The sequence below is a fragment of the Hydra vulgaris genome, chromosome 15 (genome assembly GCF_038396675.1).
Source record: "Hydra vulgaris chromosome 15, alternate assembly HydraT2T_AEP".
Lineage (NCBI taxonomy): Eukaryota > Metazoa > Cnidaria > Hydrozoa > Anthoathecata > Hydridae > Hydra > Hydra vulgaris.
Window position 1 is genome coordinate 16,998,443 of NC_088934.1, and position 27,140 is coordinate 17,025,582.

At 26.8% G+C, this 27,140-nt stretch overlaps 1 protein-coding gene across 3 annotated transcripts in view; it reads left to right on the forward strand.

Moving 5' to 3' along the window:
- LOC136092367 (E3 ubiquitin-protein ligase rnf213-alpha-like) overlaps positions 1–27,140 on the forward strand; it is a 237,700-nt gene that overhangs the window by 159,730 nt on the left and 50,830 nt on the right. For all 3 annotated transcript variants that reach the window (XM_065820440.1, XM_065820441.1, XM_065820442.1), the window contains 13 exons: positions 6,270–6,374; positions 8,207–8,373; positions 8,546–8,768; positions 8,987–9,348; positions 9,657–9,815; positions 12,573–12,726; positions 12,819–13,073; positions 16,446–16,553; positions 20,123–20,208; positions 20,425–20,598; positions 25,583–25,721; positions 25,833–26,021; positions 26,349–26,479. In XM_065820440.1, the coding sequence (XP_065676512.1) occupies positions 6,270–6,374; positions 8,207–8,373; positions 8,546–8,768; positions 8,987–9,348; positions 9,657–9,815; positions 12,573–12,726; positions 12,819–13,073; positions 16,446–16,553; positions 20,123–20,208; positions 20,425–20,598; positions 25,583–25,721; positions 25,833–26,021; positions 26,349–26,479 (2,252 nt within the window). The remainder of the gene's footprint in view (positions 1–6,269; positions 6,375–8,206; positions 8,374–8,545; positions 8,769–8,986; positions 9,349–9,656; positions 9,816–12,572; positions 12,727–12,818; positions 13,074–16,445; positions 16,554–20,122; positions 20,209–20,424; positions 20,599–25,582; positions 25,722–25,832; positions 26,022–26,348; positions 26,480–27,140) is intronic.

A 27,140-nucleotide genomic window follows, 5' to 3' on the forward strand; every position in this document is an offset into this window, starting at 1 on the left:
TTCGAGGCTCCTTAATCTTCGGGGCATTGTGATATAGCCCCCATAATTCAGGACAGGTTTAAACTTTCTCTCCTTAGTTTTTAAATAATAAGTACATATACGCAAAAAACTTGTAAATAAGAACTAACAATTAGGCCAATTATTTTTCTTTCAAATAAGCTACCCTTTTTGAGTCTGCCATGGGTATATGTGCCTTCTGCTAACTGCCTTGTTTCAGCTTAGTCTAAATTTCAGACATTTCGAATGGTTGGCCAGAGAGAAAATATTTTTGAGACAGTTTGATTCAGAGAGTAGTTATTATATATAGCTAAAACTATTATGGTCCGGAAAAAGTTTTAATCATGGGCAGAAACATAATATTGATATTTTCAAACTTTACAGGCAAGAAATATCTTAAACTGTACAAATCTAATGTTGCAGTAAACTAAATGTTAGTAATTTAAAGTTTTACTTATTTGCATTACTTTTGTACAAGATCCTGTCATTATTATTGTAAAATATAAGTTATTGTAAAATATAAGTAAATTTACTTACTTTCTTTATATAAAATACTTTTAATTTACTTTACAAATTATATAAAATGTAGGCTTATGTAATTTAAATTTTATTTTATATAATTTTTTTTTAATAAAGATTTGTTATTACTTTTAATATAAAAAAATTCTTACTTAAAAAATATTATTTTATTTGTATATTTAATTTACATTTGGTAGCAAATTACTTTTATGTAATTTACTTTCATATGCAAGTTATTTTTAATATAATTTTTTTAATTAGTTACTTTAATAAGTAAATTACAGGTTAAGAAACTTTTATATTATGTAATGTAATTTTAAAAGTAATTAACTTTTAAATATAAATGAAACTGCTTTTTCTTGTGACTTACTTTTACATGTAAAAGTAAATTACTTTTTGAAATAATCTTCTTTTACATAACTTACTTTTGAAAGTAAAAAAACTTAAATTATAAAGTAAAAGTCGTTTCAAAAAAATAGTTCTTTTATACGAAAATGTAAATTTACATTAAATGTTTAAAAATACTTATCTAATTTACTTTTTGATAAAAATTAACTTACTTGTGTAACTAAAAAAACTTTTATAGGTAAGTGTAAATTACAGTTTAAGAAACTTTTATATTATGTAATGTAATTTTTAAAAGCAATTAACTTTTAAATGTAAAAGTAAACAGCTTTTTCATGTGACTTACTTTTACATGTAAAAGTAAATTACTTTTTGATGTTATCTTCTTTTACATAACTTACTTTTGAGAGTAAAAAAACTTACATTATGAAGTAAAAGTCGTTTCAAAAAAAGTTATTTACTTATACGGGAATGTAAATTTACTTAAAACATTTAAAATTACTTATGTAATTTACTTTTTGATAAAAATTAACTCGTGTAAGTAAAAAAAAAGGTAAGTAAAAGAGCCATCCCTAGTCCTGCAAATCTTGCTTAAATGCTTCAGCAATTTATAAATTGCTAGAGTTCTACAGATTTGAATTGACTAAAGAAATAACTAGAGATGACTATCGTGAATTAGTTGAGTTTTCAATAATATTTCTTGGTGTTGATACAGAGAAGAAATTTAAGATTCGGCCTCCAGGTGCTATGCACAAAGCTCAGTGGATGGCAAGAGCCATTTATTTGTTTAAAATACCATTACTAAACTTCCAATATAGAGTTTCAAACAAGGATAAGGCAGCTCTGTTGGATGTCTGTTTATGGTGACATCCTACATCAAATTTTGGCTCCAATTCATTTTACTAGTAAAAGCCCACAATTAATCTTAGATTGCATCCAAAGAAGATCTTTGTGGCCCATTTTTTGTTATGTTTTATATGTAAATTATGCTATGATTTTCTTCTATAGTTTACCATATGATTGATAACTTCTTTGTTTCTTCTGTTTTAATTTCAAAGCAAAACATCAGTGACTTTGTCTCTGTCAAAAGTAATTTCCTATTTAATCAACTCTAAAATGATGAAGCTTTTCTTAAGTAGACCCCTTCTTTGTGGTCAAATGTTGGCTTATTTTTACAAGCTAAAAGGAAGCTATTGACACTGAGAGCAGTTTATGATAATGTCAGAAAGAGCGGTTAAATTAATGCAAGACTTTCATGGTTTAATCACTGTTAAAGAGAAGCAAAAGTAATTTTTATTATGTTGTGTAACAAGATCACAGAAATGTTTATCCTGATAATAGAAAGCTAACTTTGAAAAAGAAATTTAATGGTTAATGAGTTTTTTTACTATAAATACATAATAAATATTATACATTTGTTTTATTTACTGTATATAAATTATGAGCCCTACCATCTCCCTATAGCTCTATGTCAACTTTTCGACTTAAACTTTGATGTCAAGTTGGCATGGGTTATCATTATCTGATCTCGATAATATTTAATGTTTAAGTTTTGGAAGTCAAATAAAAAAAACATAGAGGGTATGCATTTTGAAATTCGAAGAAACTAAATTTTACACTTATAGCCTGGGACGCCCTAATACATACATATATATATATATATACACACATACATACATACATACATACATACATACATTTTTTTTTTTTTTTTTTTTTTTTAAACATCTTCGCTTCCAACAAGGCTGCAAGCAGCCACTAATTAAAGTTGGAAGTTACTGTAAGAGAAAAGATGAAGATTGTAGAGCAAGATAACGATTGACGGACGATTTAAAAGATTGCAAATTATATGAATCAGGAAAGCAAGATGAAGGAAGCGAATTCCAAAGAGCTGATGTTCGAGGAAAAAAACTAGACGAATAAGCGTTTTTGGAGCACTTAGGAACAGTCACAGAAAAAGGATGACACTTAATTGAATGACGAGTAACACGAGAATGAATTTTAGTAGATGGCACAAGAGACGCTAGCTCTTTCGAGCAGTGCCCATTATAGTATTTGTAAAAAAGAGAAAGAGAAGCAACATTATGACGATGTGATAATGGTTGAAGGTTGGCTGCAAGAGCAGGTCCAACTATGTTTACAATGCGTTTTTGCACCTTGTCTAAAAGAGAAAGGGCATCATTAGAAGATCCCCCCAGATATGGCAACAGTATTCCATACAAGGCCGAATTTGAGATTTATAGAGGTAGAGAATAGAATCCAGAGTAAGAAAGTGGCGAGCTCGATAAAGAGATGCAACCTTAGCAGATGCTAATTTTGCAACCGATTTGATATATGGTTTCCAAGAAAGATTGGAAGTAAGAGTTAATCCTAGAAGACGAAGAGTAGGTGACTCATCGAGTACATCACCGTTCATAAATATAGGAAGATCTAAATTATTGCGATAACGATTGGCTGAAAAAAATTGAGTTTTATCTGAATTAAAGTTCACCAGCCACCGCGAGCCCCATGCTGTAGCAGAAGTGAGATCCTTTTCAAGCTCAAATGCCCCCTCCAGGCAATCAGAGGGTGTTGGTTTCTTATCACGACAAGAATAAATGGTAGTATCATCAGCAAACAATGCCACCTTAGATGTGAGAATATCTGGAAGATCGTTAATGTAAATTAAAAAGAGTATAGGGCCAAGGATAGAACCTTGAGGAACCCCTGAAGTTACAGAATAAGAAGAAGAGTGCTGTCCATCGAGGACAACTTTTATGCTACGATTGGAAAGGAAGGATTCAATGATCTTAAAGATGTTGCCGGATACACCATAAGAAGAAAGCTTATGGAGAAGACCAGCATGCCAAACTTTATCAAAAGCTTTTGAAATGTCAAGAGCGATGGCCTTAACCTCTCCACCTTCATCTAATGCACGATAAAACCTGTCAGTTATTACTGTTAGCAAATCAGCTGTAGAACGAGAAGATCGAAATCCATATTGATGGTCAGAAAGTAAGTTATTAGATTCAAGATGAGAAATTAAGTGTTTGTTAATTAAAGATTCAAAAACCTTGCTTATGATAGGAAGAAGACTTATGGGACGGTAGTTAGACGAATCAGATCGCTCCCCAGAATTTTTGAAGATAGGGATAACAGATGCGGCTTTCCAGCAGGCTGGAAAACAAGACTCTGATAAGCACTTGTTGAATAGTTTTGAGAGTATAGACGACAGCTCTGGAGAACACTTCTGCAAGACAATAACAGGTATGTTGTCTGGGCCACAAGCTGTAGAAGAGTCTAGACAGGAAATCGCTTTAGATACAGATGCTGAAGTGATATGAATGTCAAGCAATGAATCAACCTGTTTGTTGGCAATATCAGGTAGAACGCAATTAGTGGAATCAAGAGATGATATTGATGAAAAGTTTTTAGCAAACAGTTCGGCTTTGTCTTTAGGTGAGGTGACAAAGTCTGAACCATACAAGAGAGGTGGAATTATAGATTTGCCCTTATTATTGATATTATTAAAGATTCTCCAGAAGTCACGAGAGCCTAATTTTTGAGATGAGATACGAGATTTCATGACCTGAGAATAGCGGGTTTTGGCGTTAGACAAAACCTTTTTACAGTTGTTTCTAGCAGTAATGAAAAGACGTCTGTTTTCTGGAGAATTGTTTTGCTGATAAATATGGAAGTAACGGTTTCGATTGGCAATCGCAGCAGCACAGTGTGAGGAAAACCATGGAGGAGAGAGACATACATACATACATACCATACATACCTATACCATACAGACATACCTATACCATACATACCTATACCATACATACCTATACCATACATACTATACATACTATACCATACATACATACTATACATACTATACATACTATACATACATACATACATATATACTATATACTATACATACTATATATACTATATATACTATATATACTATATACTATATACTATATATACTATATATACTATATATATATACTATATATTCTATATATACTATATATACTATATATACTATATATACTATATATACTATATATACTATATATACTATATATATATATACTATATATACTATATACTATACATACTATACATACATATATACTATATACTATACATACATATATACTATACATACATACATACATACTATACATACTATACCATACATACATACCATACATACTATACATACTATACCATACATACATACTATACCTATACCATACATACCTATACCATACAGACATACATACATACATACCATGGAGGAGAGAGACATACATACATACATACATACATACATACATACATACATACATACATACATACATACATTAGTGGTCGACTGAAATTCTGTTTCAGTATCGGTTTTGGCCAAAATTTCAATTTTAACAGATACCGAAATTTCGGTTTCAGTACTTTTTATAAATTTGGTAAAAACCAAAATTTCGATTGAAAAACATGCCAAAAACTGATAATTATCTAATTTAGAAAAACAGTTGTTTTTTAGATTTTTCACAAAATATTTTAAGAATTTTCACAAAAATATTGAGAATTTTTACGAAATAGCTTGAAAAAATCTTGTTTTGCAGAGAAAATTGGCTAGTTGTTAAGTTTCGCTATTAACTTATATTGCTATATAACTAGTATATATAACTTATATCATCTTATGTATTAAATCTCAATTTGGGGTACATGTGTAATTAATTCTAGCATAATATGAGTATTAAAAAATAACAAATAAAAAATAGCATTTTTAAATAAATTTTTCTAATAAAATAAATTTTGACTAACCGAAATTATGGTATCAGTCTCAGTAAAATATTTGCCAAAATTTTTGTTTCGGTACCAAATTTGAGTACCCGAAATTTTGGTTTATTTCGATTTCGGTTTTTTTCTGTTTCAGCCGATCACTAACATACATATATATCTTTATACATACATGCATATATACATACATTACAATGCATTAATAACACATGCATATTTTTATATCCTTTAAAAAACTTGCAAAATCAACAATCTTAGAAATCAAATTAATTTTTTGTTGATACCTATGGATATATATCATAGCAACAATTTCTTTACTGCGCCTCATTTAATATTTGATTTATATCCTCATATATCATATATAGTTTTTGTTATTATATATAAGCTACAAATATATAAAAGCTACAATGGCTTTTTAGGTGTCTAAAAATCAATACAAGTTATTTATGGATTTAATATAAGGGTATTTAGAGTATACTAGCCAAAAAAATTGGAATAAACTTTTTTTTTCATTACTTTTTTTTAAACCTAATTTTCTTTTTTTTTTAAATAAATTGAAAGATTAAAAATTTGATTTTTCTTTTTTAATTTTTTTTATTTAACAGTTCTATGTGTTTTTTGCTTAGGATGAATGCAGTTTTGTCAGTTTGAGAGATGTAGAAAGGGCATTATTAGTAACAAGTTGGTTTTACAGGAAAATGGACCTATTTATAAACATTACTGACAATGAGGTATGGTCATAAAATGTTTTTCTTTAAATAAATTTTAATTATCAGTTAATGGATTATTTTAAAAACATGTTTAACAAATAATTTACCCTGATTAGTTACCACCAAGGGTCGAAATAGGTGTCGGACATCACTGCCCCTCAAACCATTATTAAGATCTGTAAGAGGAGGGCAACCTATCATTTTTCATTTTTTCAGTAAAAATGAATAATTGTGACTTGCCCCCTTTAAATAGGTTTCAAAAACCTATTTAAAGCCGGACTGTGGTAACCAAGGCTTAAAATAAGTGATGTCCAACACTTATTTTAACCCCTGGTTGCCACAGTCTTTAGTTTTATATTATAGAATTATATTTTGTTTGTTATAATATCATTTGCTTGAAGTTATTGGTTAGCTTTTTAAAACATCTCTAAAGTTATTGGTCAGCTTTTTAAAACAACTCTTAAGTTATTGGCAAGCTTTTTAAAACAGAATATTGAAGAATTTAATTGAGAATATTGTGGAATATAAAGAAGTATTTTAGGCTACAAATAAATAAAGATTAAACAGAACTCCCATACAGCAACTTGTGACATAACATTAAATTCAAAGTTATAAAAATTTATTGTTTATAATGAGAGTCACTTCAAATTAGCTCCTAACTAGTAATGACTTGTATTACTCAAGTGATTTGACTTGCACATTTTATGTTGCCACATTAGGAAGAAGCAAATTTCTATGAGCCAAAAGCTTTTGTTTTACTAAAGGGCATAGATCCATGTTAGATCAAGTGGAATAAGTATCAACCATAAAAGTCTACCTCAACATATGTATAATCAAGCGGCTGGCCTCATTTATTTAGAAACATACAGCAATGGTAAATGCATATTTTAGTCTGATTTAGCCTCGTTACACTGTGATAAATTAGTCGCAGATCAGTTAAAAACACATTCACTGCTATTAAAAGATATAAATTAAGCAAGTGAAGCTTGTTTTATTGAGGTTTTTTTTTTTTTTACAGTTTTTAAGCAAGAAGTTTATAATGGTAGCTTGATTCCTGGTAATGATTACAAATTGGAAACCAGGATAATACATCGCTTGAAAAAAATAGTTGTCAAGGTTGTGCAAAAATTTGACACAAAAAAGACCATATAAATCATTTATAAAGTTGACTAACTTTTTTTAAATATATTTTTCAAATAAATGTTGTTTGAAAAAAAACCATGTTAAAAAAACCAACAATGATTTTTGTTTATAGTTCCACATTTAACATCAATTCAACTTAAATTAACTAGAATTACTGTTTTATAGTTGCACATTTAATATCAAATCAACTTAAATCAACTAGAATTAACACTACAATGAAGTCTTAAAAAAATGATATAATTAATAAAGAGTTAAGTATTATTAACATGATATATTTGATAAAAAGTATTCATAAAACATTGAAATATTTTCTGCGATATCTAGCTTTTAAATTTGGCAAAGTTTATGATTAAAAAATGTTTATGAACTTGTGTATGATAAAGTTATAACAATGGGTGATAAAAAATTATATTAATTTTATATAATTATAAGTAATAATATTATAAGCAATAAGAATGATATTTTATTTTTAAAAATAATTTAAGTAATTGATTTAAGGAAAATTAGTTTTAAAAATTGTTCAATTAAAAAAAAATTTTCTATGCTGTTGTATAAGATAATGAGATGTAATATACTATATTATGCCATTATAAAATATTATGAATTTGAATTCTATGAAAAAATAAATTAAAAAAAAATTTATTAGAATGTAAACTGCTTCAAGTATGATCATTTCAACAAATTGTTTTATTAATTTGTTTTATTTTCAGTTCAGTATTTATAACAAAATGCAATGGGCAATTATTTACTCATTAAGCGTATGTTATATTGCAAAATTAGAAGACCGTGATTCTTATCGTAAATATATTTCTAAGTTCTTTACTGGCCATTTTAAATTGATAAATGGTGCCCAAGAAATTAAAGACAAAGTTGTTAGGTAAAGGTGTTTTTCAAACAGTCTTTAATGAATTTTTAAATATATTTCTTTTAAAGTAAATTGTTATTGATGCAAAATTGAAGTCTCTTTAATTTTATTATCTTTTTTAACAATAACTTTATGTATATATATTTTTATAACTCCTGTTTTACATTTGTTTTATATAAATTAGTCTCCAAAAAAATATTTTGAAAGAAATAAAGCTTGAAGATAATATTGCACAAAATGAAGCTTTATGTGAAAATGTGTTTATGATGGTTATTTGCATTGAATTGCGAATCCCGCTGTTTGTTGTTGGAAAACCGGGTAGTTCTAAGTCTTTAGCAAAGTCTATCATTCAGGATTGCATGCAGGGAAACATGTCAAAATCTCGTCTGTTTAAACATTTTAAGCAGGTTTTTCTATTTTAATTTTTTGAGAAGTTTGTTTTTTTAGATAAAATTTTAATATAAGAATAAATTAGATTAAAATAATAGAAAAGAATAGTTTGAAAGTTAAATTTTTTATCTAATATACTTTATTGTATATTTTTTATTTATTAACTATTTAATATTTTTGGTAGCTTATAAATACTTCAAAAATTTATTATTTTTTCTTACCAATCTTTTAATAGATTTTTATGTCTTCATACCAATGCAGTCCTCTTTCAACAGCTGACGGAATAATAAATACATTCAAACAGTGTAGTCGATTTCAGGAAGGAAAAGATCTTGAAACTTTTACTTCTGTTGTTGTATTAGATGAGGTTGGTCTTGCAGAAGATTCCCCACGAATGCCTCTTAAAGCATTGCATCCATTATTAGAAGATGGTACTGATGGTTCTGAAGAACTTACACTTGATAATTCATCTCTTAAAAGCAAACGAGTGGCATTTATTGGCATTTCAAACTGGTCTCTTGATCCTGCAAAAATGAATAGAGGAATTATGCTATATAGAGGACAGCCTGATTTAGAGGAACTAGTTGAAACTGCAAGGTATCTTAGCCTTTTCATTTTATTCCAATAAAGTGAAAAGCTTTAGAAGGTTGTTACGAAAAGTTATAACATTTTTCCTGAAATTAGTTAGCTTGAAATGGATTTATTAATTTGATAATAAAAATATATTAATCATGATGTTAATAATAGTATTTATAATAATAATAATGTTAACCATTATAATAATAATAGTAATAGTAGAAATTGTTTGCTGTTATTGTTACTACAATAATAATAAAGGTAATTATGAAGCAATAAAATGATTAAATTATTTTGAAATATCTTATTATTCATGAATAATACTTTAGGAATATCTGTTTAAATGATGAATATGTTTTTGGAATGATTGCATCTTTATTTGAACCTCTAACAAAGGGATACTTAGAAGTTTATGAAAAGCAAAATAAGTGTGATATTATAAAAAAGTACAGAAAAGAAGAATTTTTTGGGTTAAGAGATTTTTACAGGTAACTTCAAGTTTCTTTTCTGATTTTGAAAATTTTTTTTTTCTATTAATTTTTTAAGTGAAAATTTAATCCTATAATTGTGAATGATCAAATTAAATGACTATATAACTATAAACCACACTTTGTGAATAATCCTAATAAAAATCATAAGAAAAGTTCTAATAATAAATCCTTAAAATCCAATTTTATAAAAATTGGATTTTAAATAATAAATTTTTTTTTCAAAGAACCTTTCCTCTAATTTGTCTCTAATGAGAACAAACTTCCTTTCATCCCAAAGAAACCAGTCAGTTTTCACTCTTAGATATCCAAGTCACTACAGATTTCTTTGTTAAAGTTGATTTGTACTTAAGCTTCTCTTTAACTCTTGGTCTTGACAATACTTTTGTTACAGTCTTACAAAAGTTTTCTCCACAGCTGTAATACTTTCTAAATTATCTTGTTTTCCTGTCTGCTTGAAAATTGAATCTGTGATTTTTATTTCTACAACCTCAAAGTTTGCTCCAACTCTTCAAATGAATCACTTGTTTATAGTTTTTATCATTTAAATATTTACTCTTTTTCTTTATTACAAATATTGTAATTATGAGAAAAAATTTCACATTTAATTGTTAAAAGAGGAGTTAAGAAGTAATTCCTTGATTGCCCCTCCATTTTCTTTCTATTATATTGACCCTAATCAGCTTCAGAATTGTAGCTGTCAGTGTAAAGTTAAAGCAGCTTATTATTTATATCAGCTGTTCTTCTGTACTCTTTTACCCAGTTTTTATAACTTAAATAGTCATTTCTTTATTACAAATATTATAAACTTATTTTTGCCAGATACTATTATGGTTTTTATACTACTTTCATCAATTCCCACTCATTCACACAAAATAAAATACCAACAATTAAACATTGCATTAATAATCTCTATAAAGTTCTGGTTGTTTTAAGACAGCTTGGTATACTTTAAGAAAAAAATTTATATATATGAGACCCAGTATCTAATCAATGATCAGACTAGGTGACCCTTTTAAAAAGAACAAAATCCAATAACTTTTTAGATAAATTTTCAAAGTATTTTTCAAATAAAATCTATGAAACCAAAGGGTTTTTATCCATTTTCGAAAATTTCAAGTAAAATGTTTGATGTGTTCAAAAATTGTATAGAAGATAAAATTTTTTTAGATAGTTTGACATAATTTCATAAGGGTATTTTAAAAACAAATTTAGATAAAAGTTTTCATAGGTACTTAATTGCAAATCCACTCTTTAATAGATTTTGGTGAGTACAAAAATATTTAATTGTCTTTTTTGTTTCACTTCTTTCTTTATTCTTTAATACCTTAACTAGTTGTCAGAGGAATTTTTTTGTAAACTGTATTGTATGATAACTTTACTGTATTGTGTCGATAATTTTTGTTATTTCTACTGAACTTTTATTTTGTTCCTTCTTCATTTCAGGGAAAGTGAAAAGATTTATTTTTTTTTAGCATTAATTTTTATTATTACTTTTATATTTATTTAATAATTAAGTTATTAATTAAATAAATAATATTATAAAAATATTATACTAAGAAAAAAAATTGTTTTAATAAAACAACAATTTAAAAAAGGTGTTTTGCAATATATCTTCGTTTTATAAAAACAATTGATCTTACTTTTATATATATAATTATAAAAGTGCATTCGTTTTTTTTTTTTTTTATATATTAAAATTTTGATGATCGTACTATATTACTAGTGAAAGATAGACAAAGTAAGATGACTTATGTAATTAAAATTTAGATACACGAGTAAGACACAAATAAGTAACTTTGAAAAACTATCTGAACAAGTTCAGATAGTTTTTTAAAGTTACACTGCACTTTTTTTTTTGTTCAGAGCTATTTGTATGCATTTCACTTTAAGCGTGTTTTTTTTTGGTCTTTGTTTCGATTTGTTCCTTTACTCTAGAGTGAATTTTATTTGGTTGTATATTCAGGTTTTTTGTTGACTTTTTTTCAATAAACATTGTCAAATCAATAGTTGTTTTGTTTAATTTTTTTGAGACATTTATACTAGTAATAGTATAAACTATAAAGTATGACAGTTTATCAATCAATTGAACAGATTTAAACAAATTGAATTGAATTAAGTTAATGCCGGAATATTTTTTATTTTATTTTTTTTAACTATTCTCATAATGTAAGTTTTTGAATTTTTAGCAAATACTGAAAACCTGGCTAAGCATGTTAAGTTCTTTTGCTTTGCATGCATATATTTTAATTATTTAACTCCTAACATAATACACAACACTTATAGGGAATTTTTGTTAATGTTTGAAAAAACTGTTCGATTTCTTTTTCTTTTTTTTCTTTTTTTTTTTTTTCTTTTTTTCTTCACAAAATATTACAAAGGGATCAAGTAAACTTTTTTTTTTTTCACACATGCTCAATTAAATTTCTTTATTTTTTAATTTGAAATAGAAACAGTTTTAAACTTGAAGTTGAAACTACAAATCCATGTCCGTGCTGAAATTTCATCATGTGAGAAGTTTTTAAAGAATCACAAAATAATAAAAGAATAACATATTTAACATTTTGTTTACAAAAAATATGTACTTTGCTCAGACTTTATCTTGCCCAGTAAACTGACATAAGGATTTAAATATATATATATATATATATATATATATATATATATATATATATATATATATATATACACTCAAATATTATTGACTTTTGATGCTTTTAGTAAACTCTCGCTACTTATTATTTTTTATCTTTTCAGTTTGTTAAAGTTAGTATTCTGCTTTGCTCGAAAACAGCAAAATACTCCCACATATGCAGATATTGAACATGCAGTTAAAAGAAATTTTAGTGGACTTCAAGAACTTGACACATGGAGTATCTTTAAATCGTGTCTTCCATATGATTTTTCTGTGGTACTTAAATGCACTTTTATTTTTATTTAAAAATTTTCACTTTTTGTGCTAAAGATAAGTCATACAGATAATTCATATTAAATATCATTTAGTCAAAAGATACGGAGGCAGATATTTCTGCATTGCATTTAATCGCTGATAGTTTTGCTGATAAATGTCCATGTTATGAATATCGTTTAAATTCTGAAAAGACTGATAAAGCACACTGTTTAAGTTCTCGCTATCTTTTGTTAATGACAGATGATTATGCTGCTTTACCAATAATTGAGCAGCATTACTTAAAACCCAATCAAAAAAGTACTGTCATTTTCGGAAGCAGCTTTCCTAAGGACCAACAGTTTACTCAGGTATTTAGTTTTATTTTTTTTTTTTATATTTAATTTAATAATAAACTTTTATATTTAATTTCTTGTCAAAAAAATGTATGTAATGATCATCACAGTTTTATAATTATGTTAACCATGTATAACTATGATGTATTATCCTGAGCATTGAGGTTAATGCTGTATACTAGTGTATTTTGTATATGTATTTTGTGGTATGAGTGATAAAACTTTTACCTCACAATCAAGAGGTTCATAGTTCAAATCAATTGTATGCCTCAGAAAGTTCCGTGCTTTTTCCTGTTTCTCTGCCAGTGGCTTTGTTTACAAGGCTCTTTGTTTCAAATTTCTAAATGAGAGTTTCAAATAAAATTAAAAAAAAAAAAGAGTCCTTGACTTCTCTCTCTGGAATCTTGGGAAAGTGATTTCAATAAAAAATAAATATTAAAAAAGTGATCACACATCACTTGCACAATTATTTTGTATAATTAAAATTATTTAACAGCTAAATATTTGTAGATAATTTATAAGTTGCATAGTTTTGGTGGAGATAGTTATAATTTGAGTATTCACCATATTACATTAAACTTATTTTATTATTTTTATTATTACTTATAATTTTTATTATTATACATTTACACTTGTAATTGTTAAAGATTTATGATATATAACTTTATATTGTTGTGAAATCTTAATATTAACAATAATGTATTTGTAACAATGCGGTCTTCGTGAAGGTATTGGAAAATTATGCCAACGTAATTACATGTATTTAAAGTTAATAATATAATATTTTGTGGTTCTGAATTTTAGATAAAAATGAATGATATTTGTAAATACAGGGTTATTCATTCTTACATTCACACTTATTCATTCTTATATGCGTATTTATTCATTCTTATATACGTTTTAAAAAGCATACTTGAGCAATTTTTCTTGTTTCTTTGTAAACGAGGTTAAAAATACTTAAGACGAAGACTTTTTACATTCGATGATGGTTTATTTAATTTAGCAATAGGTCTTTGTTTAATTTTATTATTAAATTTCTTGATTGACTAAGTTATTATTTATCTAATTATTCATTTATCTTGATTTAAATTTAATTATTTATAGTTGTTATTAATATCAAATCTTTTCCCTATCGATGGAAGAGAAAATAGCAGTGCCAATCATAAAACAAGAAAAAATGTTACAAAAGAGCACATTGAAATGCTTAAGCATTTAGTTGAAAGGAATGAATCTACAACAAGCATTTTCACTTCTCTTAATTTATCTAAGCGCACATTTCAAAATCTTGTTGTTAAGTTAAACAGAGGAGAATTCGACGACATGACTGCATTCAAGTCGTTTTCTGATAAAAAAACAAGGTAAAAGACCTATAAATGCTCCAAAAAAAATTTTTATCGAATTATGCGTTCAAGAAAACAATCTTTGTACGCAAGAAGTAATGAAAGAAAATCTTTCTGCAGCAGGCTTCAACATGTTTCAGCCTATTATTTCAAGAAAACTTAAACGCTCGGATTTATCAAGAAAGCGTGTTGTGCATGTGCCAGAAGAACGAAACTCAACACAAGTTATAGTTGCATGTTATGCATTTGCAATCTAATTTAATGGAATTTCAAATGAAAAACTTATTTATTTGGATGAAACTGGATTTAATGTGCACACTAACAGCACATATGGTTATTCGCTTAGAAGTGCCTCAGCAATTTTACAGTCGTCTGCAAATTGTGGCAAGAATGTTAGTTTAATTTGTGCTGTTTCAACAATGCGAGCGCTGGCTTATGAAACAAAAACTGGAGGCTGGAATGCAAATTCCTTTTGTACTTTTATTAATACAATGTTGGCACCAGCTATTAGGAATGCAGATGTGGAAGCGCTGGTGCTTGTTATAGACAATTGTAGATTCCACTGGAGTCTTTCTGTTAGGCAAACACTAGCCTTTCATGGCTATTAAGTATCTGCCAGCATACACGCCACAGCTTAATCCAATAGAAGAATTTTTTTCTTTATTAAAGTATACTTACAAACAGGGAGAAAGGCCTCGTAATACGGATGGGGTAATCTGAAAACTTAAAAATGTTATGGATACTACAGAGTTTAATTTAATTCCATTTTACAACCATATGCGTAGTTACATAAATCCAGCGCTGACTCAGCGACCATTTTTTAAATAAACAGCAGTGGTGACAACCTAATTTACATTTTATATATCGATATAAAAGCATAAAAGTCTATTTATTGTTTATATTATTAAACGGGGAATTATTAAACGTTTCCCAGTGACACTAATGAATTCACTCATTTGTTTATAGTTTTTTTATAATCATTTCACTGCGAGTATATTATTTACAAATATCCTTTTTATCTAAAATGTAGAACCACAAAATATTATATTATTAACTTTAAATACATGTTATTAGGTTGGCGTAATTTTCCAATACCTTTACAAAGACCGCATTATTACAAATACATTAATGTTAATATTAAGCTTTCACAACAATATAAAGTTATATTAGAGATTTTATGAGTAGTTGACTTGGGTGTAAACGCGCATATAAGAATAAATAAACACGCATATAAAAATGAATAAACGCGCATGTAAGAATGAATAAACATGCATATAAGAATGAACAAATGCGTATATAAGAATGAATAAATGCGCATATAAGAATGAATAAATGCGCATATAAGAATGAATAAACACGCATATAAGAATGAATAAATGCGCATATAAAAATGAATAAATGCGCATATAAGAACGAATAAATGCGCATATAAGAATGAATAAATACGCATATAAGAATGAATAAATACCCATATAAGAATGAATAAACACGCATATAAAAACCAAAAACCCTGTAAATATAAACATTTGTTATTGAACTCCAAGTGAAAATCAGGCTCAATGTGAGGGGGTGCAGTTGGTGCGCCAGACCAGGGCCTTTTGTGCTATAAATTTGACTAGTTCTTTATATATATACACAGATACGTTAACCTTACAAGATGTCATGTCTTTAAACAGTCTTTAAGTTCATAAAAAATCAATGAAAAGCATTTATATAATTTATTTAATTTTATAAAAAAATTTACTAAATGATTAAAAATCAATGAAAAGCATTTATATAATTTATTTAATTATATAAAACAGTTTACTAAATGATTGGTGACACCAAAAAATAATAAAGATTACCATTACATATTTTTATATGTTTTGAGATATGTTTAACATTAATTTGACATTTTAGGAAAAGGAGACTTGTAATATATATATTTTATAATATGATTATATATATATTATGTAATATTATATAATATGTATATATACATATTATATTGCATCTTTAATTATATTAATGTAATTATTTTTGTGCTTGGCTTTATTCACTCTTAAAGGTTTGTCGTGATATAAATAGAGTCAAGATATGTATGGAGACTGGCACTAGAGTTGTATTGTTAAACATGGAAAATTTATATGAAAGTCTTTATGATACATTAAACCAGGTATATTTGTGTTGTTTTTGTTTCTGTTTTTGTTTTTTTAACACTTGAATATATTTTTATATTTAGTGAAATTGTTAAATGAATAGTTAGACATTTAATTGATTAATAATTAATCAGTAAACCACAGAAAATATTTAAATATTGCACCAAATTTGTATGAAATTTACTTTTTTTGTTTTTACATTATCTTATTTAAACTTCTTTTTAAGTTAGGGTAGAGCGGGGCTAGTTGAGCATAGAGGCAAGTTGCGCAACTAAAATATCTCAAAAAGTACTCATCACATGGCAAAACATCTGTGGATAAAAGATAGGTATTTAGAATGGTAATAAAATGCCCATTAAAATGGTTGTTGGACCCCGATTCAGTAACATGCACAGACATTTTTTCGATTTTGGACCAAAAAAGTAAAAAAAAATATTTTTGCTATTTTTCTCTTAGATGCTTAAAAAAGCATTTATCTGGAATCACATAAAAGTTTATATTTTACCCATTTATTTGGCTATTGATTATACTTATCCTTTTTTTTACAAGTTATGCGGTAGTGGTGTAGTGGTAAAAGCGCTCGCTTCATAAGCGAGAGGTTCGGAGTTTGACTCCCACCACGTCCCTGGAAGTACCGCGCTCAACTTAGTTTCTCCGCGCAACGGCATTGCTCGGAAAGGATCGTGTTTCGGAGTTAAAGAGTTGAGAGAGGGTTGCACCACGAATAACAACTAAAAAAAAAAAACACACACAAAAAAAAATGAGTAGCCTCCTCGACTGTAGTGGCCCCCCTCGGGCCTTGGGGAGGTGAATAATCTAAAAAAAAAAAAAAAAAAAAAAGTCTTATAGTTGTTTTTATAACCTAACTGATGTGTCGCCTTGTCTAGTAGGAGTAAGTTGAGCAGATTTGACAATGATTAATAAAACGGCTCTATCAGACGCGAAAATAGAATTTCGTTTGGTAAACATTTTAAGGTCCATTCACACTTTTAATTTAATCATTATAAAATACTCAAAACAATTATAAGGTAATATCTTAAACCTTTTTTAAATCTTTAAACCTTTTTTTTTAATATGGTATTATGGTTTAAAATTATTTGATTTTTTAATATTTTTAAAATATTTTTACTTCAATATTACATGGTCAATAAAATCTTTAAGTTGAAAAGTTCTTGAATAAATTTTTAAAATTAATCTTGTTTACTATGTTTATTATGATAATAATATTATGATAGTGTCCATATTTAAAAAACATATAACCAATTTAAAGTACATATAATCAAAACATATATAAAATATATTTCATTTATAAATTTGATTATTTATACTATATATAAATAATTTATATATATTATTTAATATTACTATATATTGATATATAACAGTTAGTGTGTGTGTATTCACACATTAACACACACACACACACACACACACACACACACACACACACACACACACGCACACACACGCACACACACAGCCTTGGTAGGGCAATATCATTTAACACTGCAAATGTAAAAGTGTTTTTTGATAAGTTATGTGAATTTTGATAAGTTAGTGAAGTTATGGTAAAGTTAGAATAAGTTATATATACAAATTCAGTGCTTCACAAATATGGAACGTTGACGAAACTGGTGTATCTACAGTTGTAAAACCTAATAAAATTGTGGCTGTAAAGGGCAAAAGAAATGTTGGTGCTATGACATCTAGGGAAAGAGACGCTAATGTCACAATGGTAACCACTGTATCTGCCTCCGGAAATACAGTGCCTCCAATGTTTGTGTTCCCTTGCAAAAATTACAAAGATTACTCTGTTAATAATGGTCCACCTGTATGGTACCTGGTAATAATGGACCATCTGTGGACTATGTTGGGGTAGGTAATGGAAGTGGCTGGGTTACAGATATTGAATTCAAAAATTTTATGCAACGTTTTATTAGGCATGTGAAACCTTCAAATGAATATAAATATCTGTTGATTTTGGACAATCACTCTTCTCTCTTACATTTTGAAACACTAAACTTAGTCTTTACCACCACACTGCAGCCACTAGATATATCAGTGTTTGGACCTTTTAAAAAGAACCTATCAGTTGCACAAGATGCATGGCTTAGAAACAATCCTGGAAAAGCCATAACAGTTTGAGATATACCAAAAATTTTATCTTATTCATTGCTGTTAGTTATAATGTGTACTAACATTACAAAGGGTTTTCAAAAAACTGGTGTATACCTGTACAATGCAAACATTTTTGCTGATTATTTTTTACCATCATTTGTCACAGACTGTATAGAACCAGTAAATCTTGTATCTGAGCTATCACACGGAGCTCATTCGTTTAACAGCAGCAAACTAAGAGACTTAAAAAAGTTGAGAAACAAAAAAAATGATCTACCTGTTAATCTCTTTCAAATAATAATAAAGAGCATGGTAATAAAGAGACTCAGTTACATTGTATATTAAAAAAAGTAAAGAAACAAACAAACAAAAAACTGAGAAGAAAGTAATTTTAAAGAAACCTAAAAAAGTTCTGCCTGTCAATCTTTTTCAGATCATGGTAATAAGGAGACTGCTGCTTAGTATATTAAAAAAAAGTTAAAAAACAATCAAACAAAAAAGATGGCAAAAAAATTAAAGACAAGTGCAGAACACGACTATGCTTTTCTTGTATGTTGAGAAACTTATTCTGAAAGTCTACCAGAAGAAAATTGGATCCAGTGTCAAGGTTGCGATCAATGGTCTCATTTCAAATGTGATTCACATTCTGGTCAAAACTATATTTGTATTAACTGCAAAAATGAAAAATGAAGACTAACATTAAGTGTTTAATTATTATTTTATCATAATATTAACAAGTTTTGTTTAAAAATGTGTTTAAAAAGTTTGTATTTAGTTTTGAGATTGAAAAGTTTTATCTCGTTTTTATTTTAGTCTCAAAATTATTAGTTTTTATATTCATATCTTAAATAATTTGTCAAAATTAAAAGTATATATTTGATTTATAAGGAAGCTATGTTTTGGTTTTATAATAGAGTTAATAGTTGTCACAGAAATACATTCATTTTTTTATTGCTCAACTTACTCCACACAATTGCTCAACTTACCGAACTGAGGTAGGTTGAGCAGCCTAATAAACTTTAGACTATATTTTCTAAAACAAATCAAAAAAAGATTTTTTTTGTCTCAACCATTTTTTAGCAGATCAAATTATCTTTCTAATAATGAAATAATTATATTAATCCGATGTACCGTTCAAGAGATCTGTTACATTTAGTAAAAATTGCCCAACTAGCCCCGCCCTACCCTATAACTTCTATTTAAGCTAATACTTCTTTTTTTTTAATACTTCTTTTTTTTTAAGATATAGCATCAAAAGTATTTTTTAACAATTCTCATAATTTAAGTTATTGAGATTTTTATTTAAACTGTAATTGGTCAAATTTATTTAATTTTTTACCAATTAATTTTTTATTGTCTTTTCATTGGTAATAATGGATTGCCCAAAATAGCTATCCTGAATGCTAATGTTGGTAATACTGTCACATAAAGCAGTATCCAGAATGAAAAATAGTTACTTTATGTTTAGTATTATGTATCACTTGGAGGAAAAAACTATGTAGATTTAGGCATTGGAACTCACAGAGTTAAATGCAGAGTGCATGAAGATTTTAGGTGAGATTCCTGATGTTTTTTTTCTTCATGTTTTTTGTAAATTGTATAAATATTGTTCTATATAAAAATTATTTTGCTATACTCTGTGGCGTTTCTATATATTTTCTATGGAATTTTTCTAGCCTGTTACATTTTTTTTAATATAATGTAGTTTTTTAAGATATATTAAAAGTTTTTTTTTTATATTCTTAGTGAACTAATTTACTGTAAATTTAGACTTATAGTGATTGCAGATAAAGAAAATGTGTACAACACCTTTCCTATACCTTTGATAAATAGACTTGAGAAACATTTTTTAACTGTATTGAATGGAATGGAAAAATCTCAGATAGAACTTGCTGAAAAGCTTAAAAAATGGGCTTCAGATTTTTCTAGCATAAACTCACTCACGTAAAAATTAACTTTGTTTATGTCAATTTTTTATTTTTTTTCAATTATTTAAATTTGAATTATTATTCAGGTTAAATTATGTTAACCAATTTAAATCATTATAAAGATTTTCTTTATTTTTATACTTTTTATATCTTTGTCAGTTGCTTATATTGAATATAAGTTATTTTATCAACTATTTTTCTTAAAAATAGTTTATAGTTTCCTATTTTTTGCACTATATGTGGTAGTTGTGTAATGGTAGAGTGCTTTCTTTGTAAACAAGGTACAGAGCTCAAATGCCTGAAAGTCAAATGTTCTTGGAAGAACCATACTTAACTTGTTTCTTTGTGCTGCGGGTTTGTTTGTCTATTTGGTTTTATGTTGTTCATGTTTTGGTGTTACAGAGTGTTACATAAAAGTAAATTTAGAAAAAACTTTTGTTTACTCAATTTCTAAATTTACTCTCTAAATTTACTTTTATATTTTCAAAGGCTTGGTTTAGCAATAAAAAACTCAGAATAAATATTAAAGACATTTTAGCAAAATGTTACCAGGCAAAAGCAATAAAAATAGTTACAAAAATGGCTTGTTATTAGCCAATCAATATAGCCAAAATTAAAATAAACTAAATGGGAAGATTAAGTTACATCTTCTCATTCACAATAATGTAGTATTACTATTTATGCCATTTACTGCAATGTGGAGCACCACTTTTTTTTTCTTTTTTTTTTGCCATTGCTATTAATTTGAGAAATAAAAAACTTTGTCCAAATTTTTCATTTCTCAAATGTCTGTAGATTTCTGCAACATAACTAGCATTACAGCCAGCGCAAAATGTTTGTAGACAACATAAAATTTACGAAACTTGAAAAGAGGTTTTTTCAAGCAAAGACAATTTTGTGATTTATTTGTAGTAAACATTAGTTTTATTAAAATATCTTTGCAATATTTTTAAAAAAGAAAATTTTTGTATAATTAAAGTTCTAATAAATAATAAATCGAAGGTTTATGTAACTTTTATCTAAGTAAATGTTTTAGCAATGTTTTAAACAGATAAGTTAATTGTTTGTAGGTTTTTGGGATTTTAGATAAAGCTTCAACCAAACATTAATTAAATATAAAAGAAGCAGTCTTCATTAAATAGGAAAATCCCTCACATAGGAAACAGAGTTCTGAACAACACTTATCTGTTTACATTTATTGTTCTAATCTCCTTCAGGTTGTGGGGACCATTACAGTCGAGTTTTTTGTTACAACCCTTTCTTGTAATGTTGAGGGCTGTAAAAAAACATCAGTTTTGACTTAAAACTGATGTTTTTTTATAACTGTGTTAAAAAAGTTTGAGTACTACCACCACACCACTACCACATATAGTATGTATATACCCGATTATGCATATTTATATATAATATATATAATTATATAAAGATGTATACATAGGTATATATATACATATATATTTATAAATATATATAAATTATATATATTTATACATATGTGTATAATATATGTGTGTATATATATATATATATATATATATATATATATATATATATATATATATATATATATATATAGTTCTATAGATTGTTGCATATTGGAGTACGGAAGGAAAAAAATGATTCTTATGCCTACAAATACATCACTTTTAATTATTTTTGACTTTTGTCCAACATTTGTGTGTCGTCAGAAAGTTAAAACCATTAATTTAATTACAAATTAATCGCTTTTTAAAAAAACCGCAAAAACGCAAATTTAATTGACCAGAATGTTTTTAAAAACATTCTGAATGTTTTTAACAATATAAACAATCTTTTTATTTTTATTTTTATTAATAAAATGTTTTTTTTTTTTTTACTGTAAATCATGCGCAGAGTGTTGCTATATTGACTATCTTATAGCCTGGCTCGCAACAAAGTCTATCAAGTAACAAAAAAAAATTCCAGTCCCGCATTTTAATTTTTCTTTTTGTCAACAAAACTTTCTGACAACCAGTTAGGAGTTTTATATGTCTATATATATATATATATATATATATATATATATATATATATATATATATATATATATATATATATATATATATATATATATATATATATGTATGTATATATGTATATATATCAGGGATGCGAAGTCCCAAAAGGACTCCGGCTTTATATCTCTAATTTTTCCAAGTCTGTAGTGTCCAGAAGCTCTAAACATGATTTTTGATTTATGATCTGCTATAAGAAAAAAGTTCATGAGATTTAATGACTTGAAACTTATTGTTTTTAAGCCCGGAGTCCTTGCCGCCATTATACCTTAGGACTCCGGAATCAAAAAACAATTGTGCCTCTAACCTAAAAGTCTTAATTTTTTTCCTATTAGTAGTCTATAAACTTATTTATATTTTTAGAGCTCCTGGATACCAAAAACAAGGATAAAGTAATCTTTTTGTGACTTTCAAATCCGGAGTCCTTTTTGGGAATCTACATCCCTGATATATATATATATATATATATATATATATATATATATATATATATATATATATATATATATATATATGTATATAGATTGACAAAGGGTTTGGGTTTTGGGCAGGTTTCATTGAGAAATGAGGAACTTTTATGGTAAAAATATGTAAATATATTATTATGGTTCATTTTTTCACTATTATTCTTTTTTTTTTTTTTTTTATGAATTTATTTTCTTGGATTCAAGTCATCATTTTTATAATTTAAATGTGAAAAATAATTAGGATATTGCTAATCTAAATATGCAAGGATATACATATACAGTGTTTCCAGAAAGTATTAGCGCACTCTTAATTTTTTTATTATAGACAACTTCAAATCAATATTAATTGTAAAGCAATTTTAATTTTGAACTAATTTATTTTTTTTTAAATAAAGGGTAAAACTGATTAGATTTAATTATAATATCAAATATTGTCAATCTGATTGTTTTTTTTTATGGGTTAATTAAAAGTTTAATGACTACTCAAAAAAATGCACTCATTTATATGTACTCATTTAATTCCTTTGAGAAAAACGTTTTTGGTTAATTTTTGTTAAAAACTCTCTGCTGAATAATAATAGTCAATAAAAAATATAAGAAGAATAAATAGAAGTGGCAGAATTATCATTTGAAAAATCAAAGAGATTGATTTTAAAGAAAACGAGGTGGAAATAAGTAGTGACGATGATCATGATCCAGAAGTAATAGTGATTGAAAATGATCTTGTATTGGATTTTCCTGATTTTAATATTTTTAATGAAGACAATATCATTTGAAATACAGTTAGTTAAAACTTTAAAATTGCAACATCAAAAATATTGGTTTATGGAGCATATCAATTGAAACAAAGTGGCTAATTGTTGGCCTGAACAAAAGCAGTTAAGAAATCGGATGTCAACTTGAAATCAGTGAATACAGCGTTAGAACAACACTCAAAACTATAATAAGTTTGGAACAGTCAAAGACAAAAGTTGCTCTGGTCGTCCCAAAAAAAATGTCAGAAAGTAACGAAAATAAAGCAATTATGCTCGCTAGATGCAACCCAAACATAAGCATAGTCGAAATCGCCTCAGACTTGAATACAGAGTTGGGTGCACATCAAGTTAGCTGATCAACAATTAGCAAGCTTATGAAGAAAAAACATCTTAATTCATACCTTGCAACAAAGAAGCCACTATTAAGTATCAAAAAACGTCTCAAGCGAAGAAAATGGTGCAAAGAGAGAGCTGCATGGACTGTAGAGCAATGGAGAAAAGTAATTTTCTCAGATGAATCAAATTTTTAACTTGATAATCGCAAGAAAAGGGTTGTCGTGAGGAGATATAAAAACAAAAAAATATAATTCTCGCTTTATCATGTCAAGAATTCAAGGAGGAAGAGGCTCAATTGGCATTTGGGGCTGCATTGCTAGATCTAGCAATGGACTGGCGCATCTTCACACTGATTGCCTTAATCAACATCGATATAGAGAGATATTAGAAGATTATTTAAAGCCATCTATGGAGGTTTTCAAGGTTAACTCCACCTGGCAATTTCAACAAGATAACGCTCCTTGCCACACAGCACACTGAATAAAGCAATAAATGGAAGAAAAACGGTCGAATATAATGCCTTTGCCCGCTCACTCACCTGATTTAAATCCTATTGAGAATCTTTGGAGTTAGATGGACTGCAAATTACAAAAAAGCAACCCCACTAACTTGGTGCAGCTCAAAACGCAAATGCAAGAGTTGTGGAATACCATGCCACAAGAATTAATCAAAAAACTTATAGTTTCTATGCCGCGTAGAGTCTTGGCATGCCTTAAAAACAAAGGTGGTCACATAAAATTGTAAACTTTCTTAGAATCTTTGAAAAACTATAAGTGCGCTAATGCTTTTGCACACTTTTCTAATATTGTTTTTATCACTTGTATTTTAATTAAATTCAAGATAATAATAAAGAAATATTATTTATATATTTGACAATTAGTATTTCTGCTTTATTTAATGAATAAGTTAAAAAAAATATATCAATCAGCCTTTTATTGTTTTCGAATTACACTTATTTGAAGTTCCCTTAGGTAAAAAAAATATGAGTGCTCTAATACTTTCTGGAAGCACTGTATATAAGTATATATATAAATATATATATAAATATATATATATATATATATATATATATATATATATATATATATATATATATATATATATATATATATATTTATATTTATATATAGATATTTAGATAGATAGATAGATAGCATAGTATAGTATATTAGCAACAGTTTATATATATATAAATATATATATATATATATATATATATATATATATATATATATATATATATATAGAGAGAGAGAGAGAGAGAGAGAGAGAGAGAGAGAGAGAGAGAGAGAGAGAGAGAGAGAGAGAGAGAGAGAGAGAGAGAGAGAGAGAGATGGATAGATAGATATCATAGTATAGTATTGTATATTAACAACAGTTTATACATCTGTACAAAGATTATTTTTTAGACATGAGTTCAAACCATCAGATTCATTTATTGGATACAGTGAAGATAGTTGCGCTTCTATTATAATTAAACTTTATCAAAAGTATGTTGGGAATAGTGAGGTTGACCATGATAAAGTTGGTGAGGTTGACCATGATAAGGTTAATTTTAAAGGATTTACTTTTACTTAAATTAAATTTAGAAACATTGAAAGTTATGTCCCTTTTACTAAAAAATTTTATTTTATTGCTAAAGTATGATCCATTCTTTAGATTTTCGAAGAAAGTTGTCACATTTTATTAAAATTAGCTACTCCTGATTCTTTATTGCGTGTTGTGAAAACAAGTTTGAGAGATCATTTTGAATATTATTGGAATATTTACTTTAATGAGCAGTTTCATCATTCTCTGGCAGCTTATCTTATCAATGAACTTGATTATATAGATAGCAAATTTATGCAGGTATTTTTTCATTTTTTGCAAGTCGTATTGCTTTTAAACTACAGATTTTCTATATTTCATTGAACTTTAAACTAAGTTAACATTATAAATCCTAAAATTGTCTAAAAAATTGTAATAATTTATTTTTCATTATTTTTAAATATAATTTTAGTAAATTGAAACTTTTTTTCTAAATTTTTCTATTGTTGTATTCATTGTTTTAAATAAATAGTTTATATAAATAAATTAAGTTGATATTTATTTATTATAAATTTAACATATATTTATTTATTATATATTAATACTTTATTTTTTGTTCATTATTTTATCTTCTAATAACTTTTACAGGTTACAACATTTTCGCGACTTTTATCTCCAACTGACAAAGAGAATTTAAACATTGAATTATATGATTTCAAAATCGAGATGATTTCTCTTATGCAGTTTCAAACAGAAAAATCATTTAGAGATTGTCTAAGGTAAATTATGTACTTTGATTGCAATTATTGAAATAAAAATATAAAAATAATAACAATGTTTGTTAGTTGTAAAATGAATGGATAACAATTTTTTTTTTTAATTGCATGGTTTTCTGTAGTGTTTTACATAAAAAACCTTATTAATTTAAATATAGATAGTTTTATTTACTTTAACGTTTAATAATAAATTTTTTATTTTTTTTTATTTTTGTTAATTACAATATAAGTTTGGATTTTTTTTTTTTAAAAAAACTAGATAAAACTTTTTTATCATAAAATAGTTTTTTTTTTTTTTTTACAACAGTGGCAATAGTTTTTTAACATAATTGGTAAATAACTGTTTACTGTTTAAGCTTAATTAACTCTGATGCTTTGGTATTTAACTACCATCTAAGTATTAATGTAATATTTTATTTAAAACTCTATACTATTTTAATTAAATACTGAGTGTGTTTGATTTTGAAAACATTAAATAAATTTCAAGACAAACAAAAATCTGCTAAACAAATTTTTTTATTTTTAAAAACTTTTTATTGGCTGTTTAATTAAAACAAAAAGCATAAGAAATGTTCCTAAGTTTTTTTTCAGCCAATCAGAATCACTTTTTTGATGTTTTTATTTTAGTACTATTACATACATTAATTCAGTAATAGATAATAAA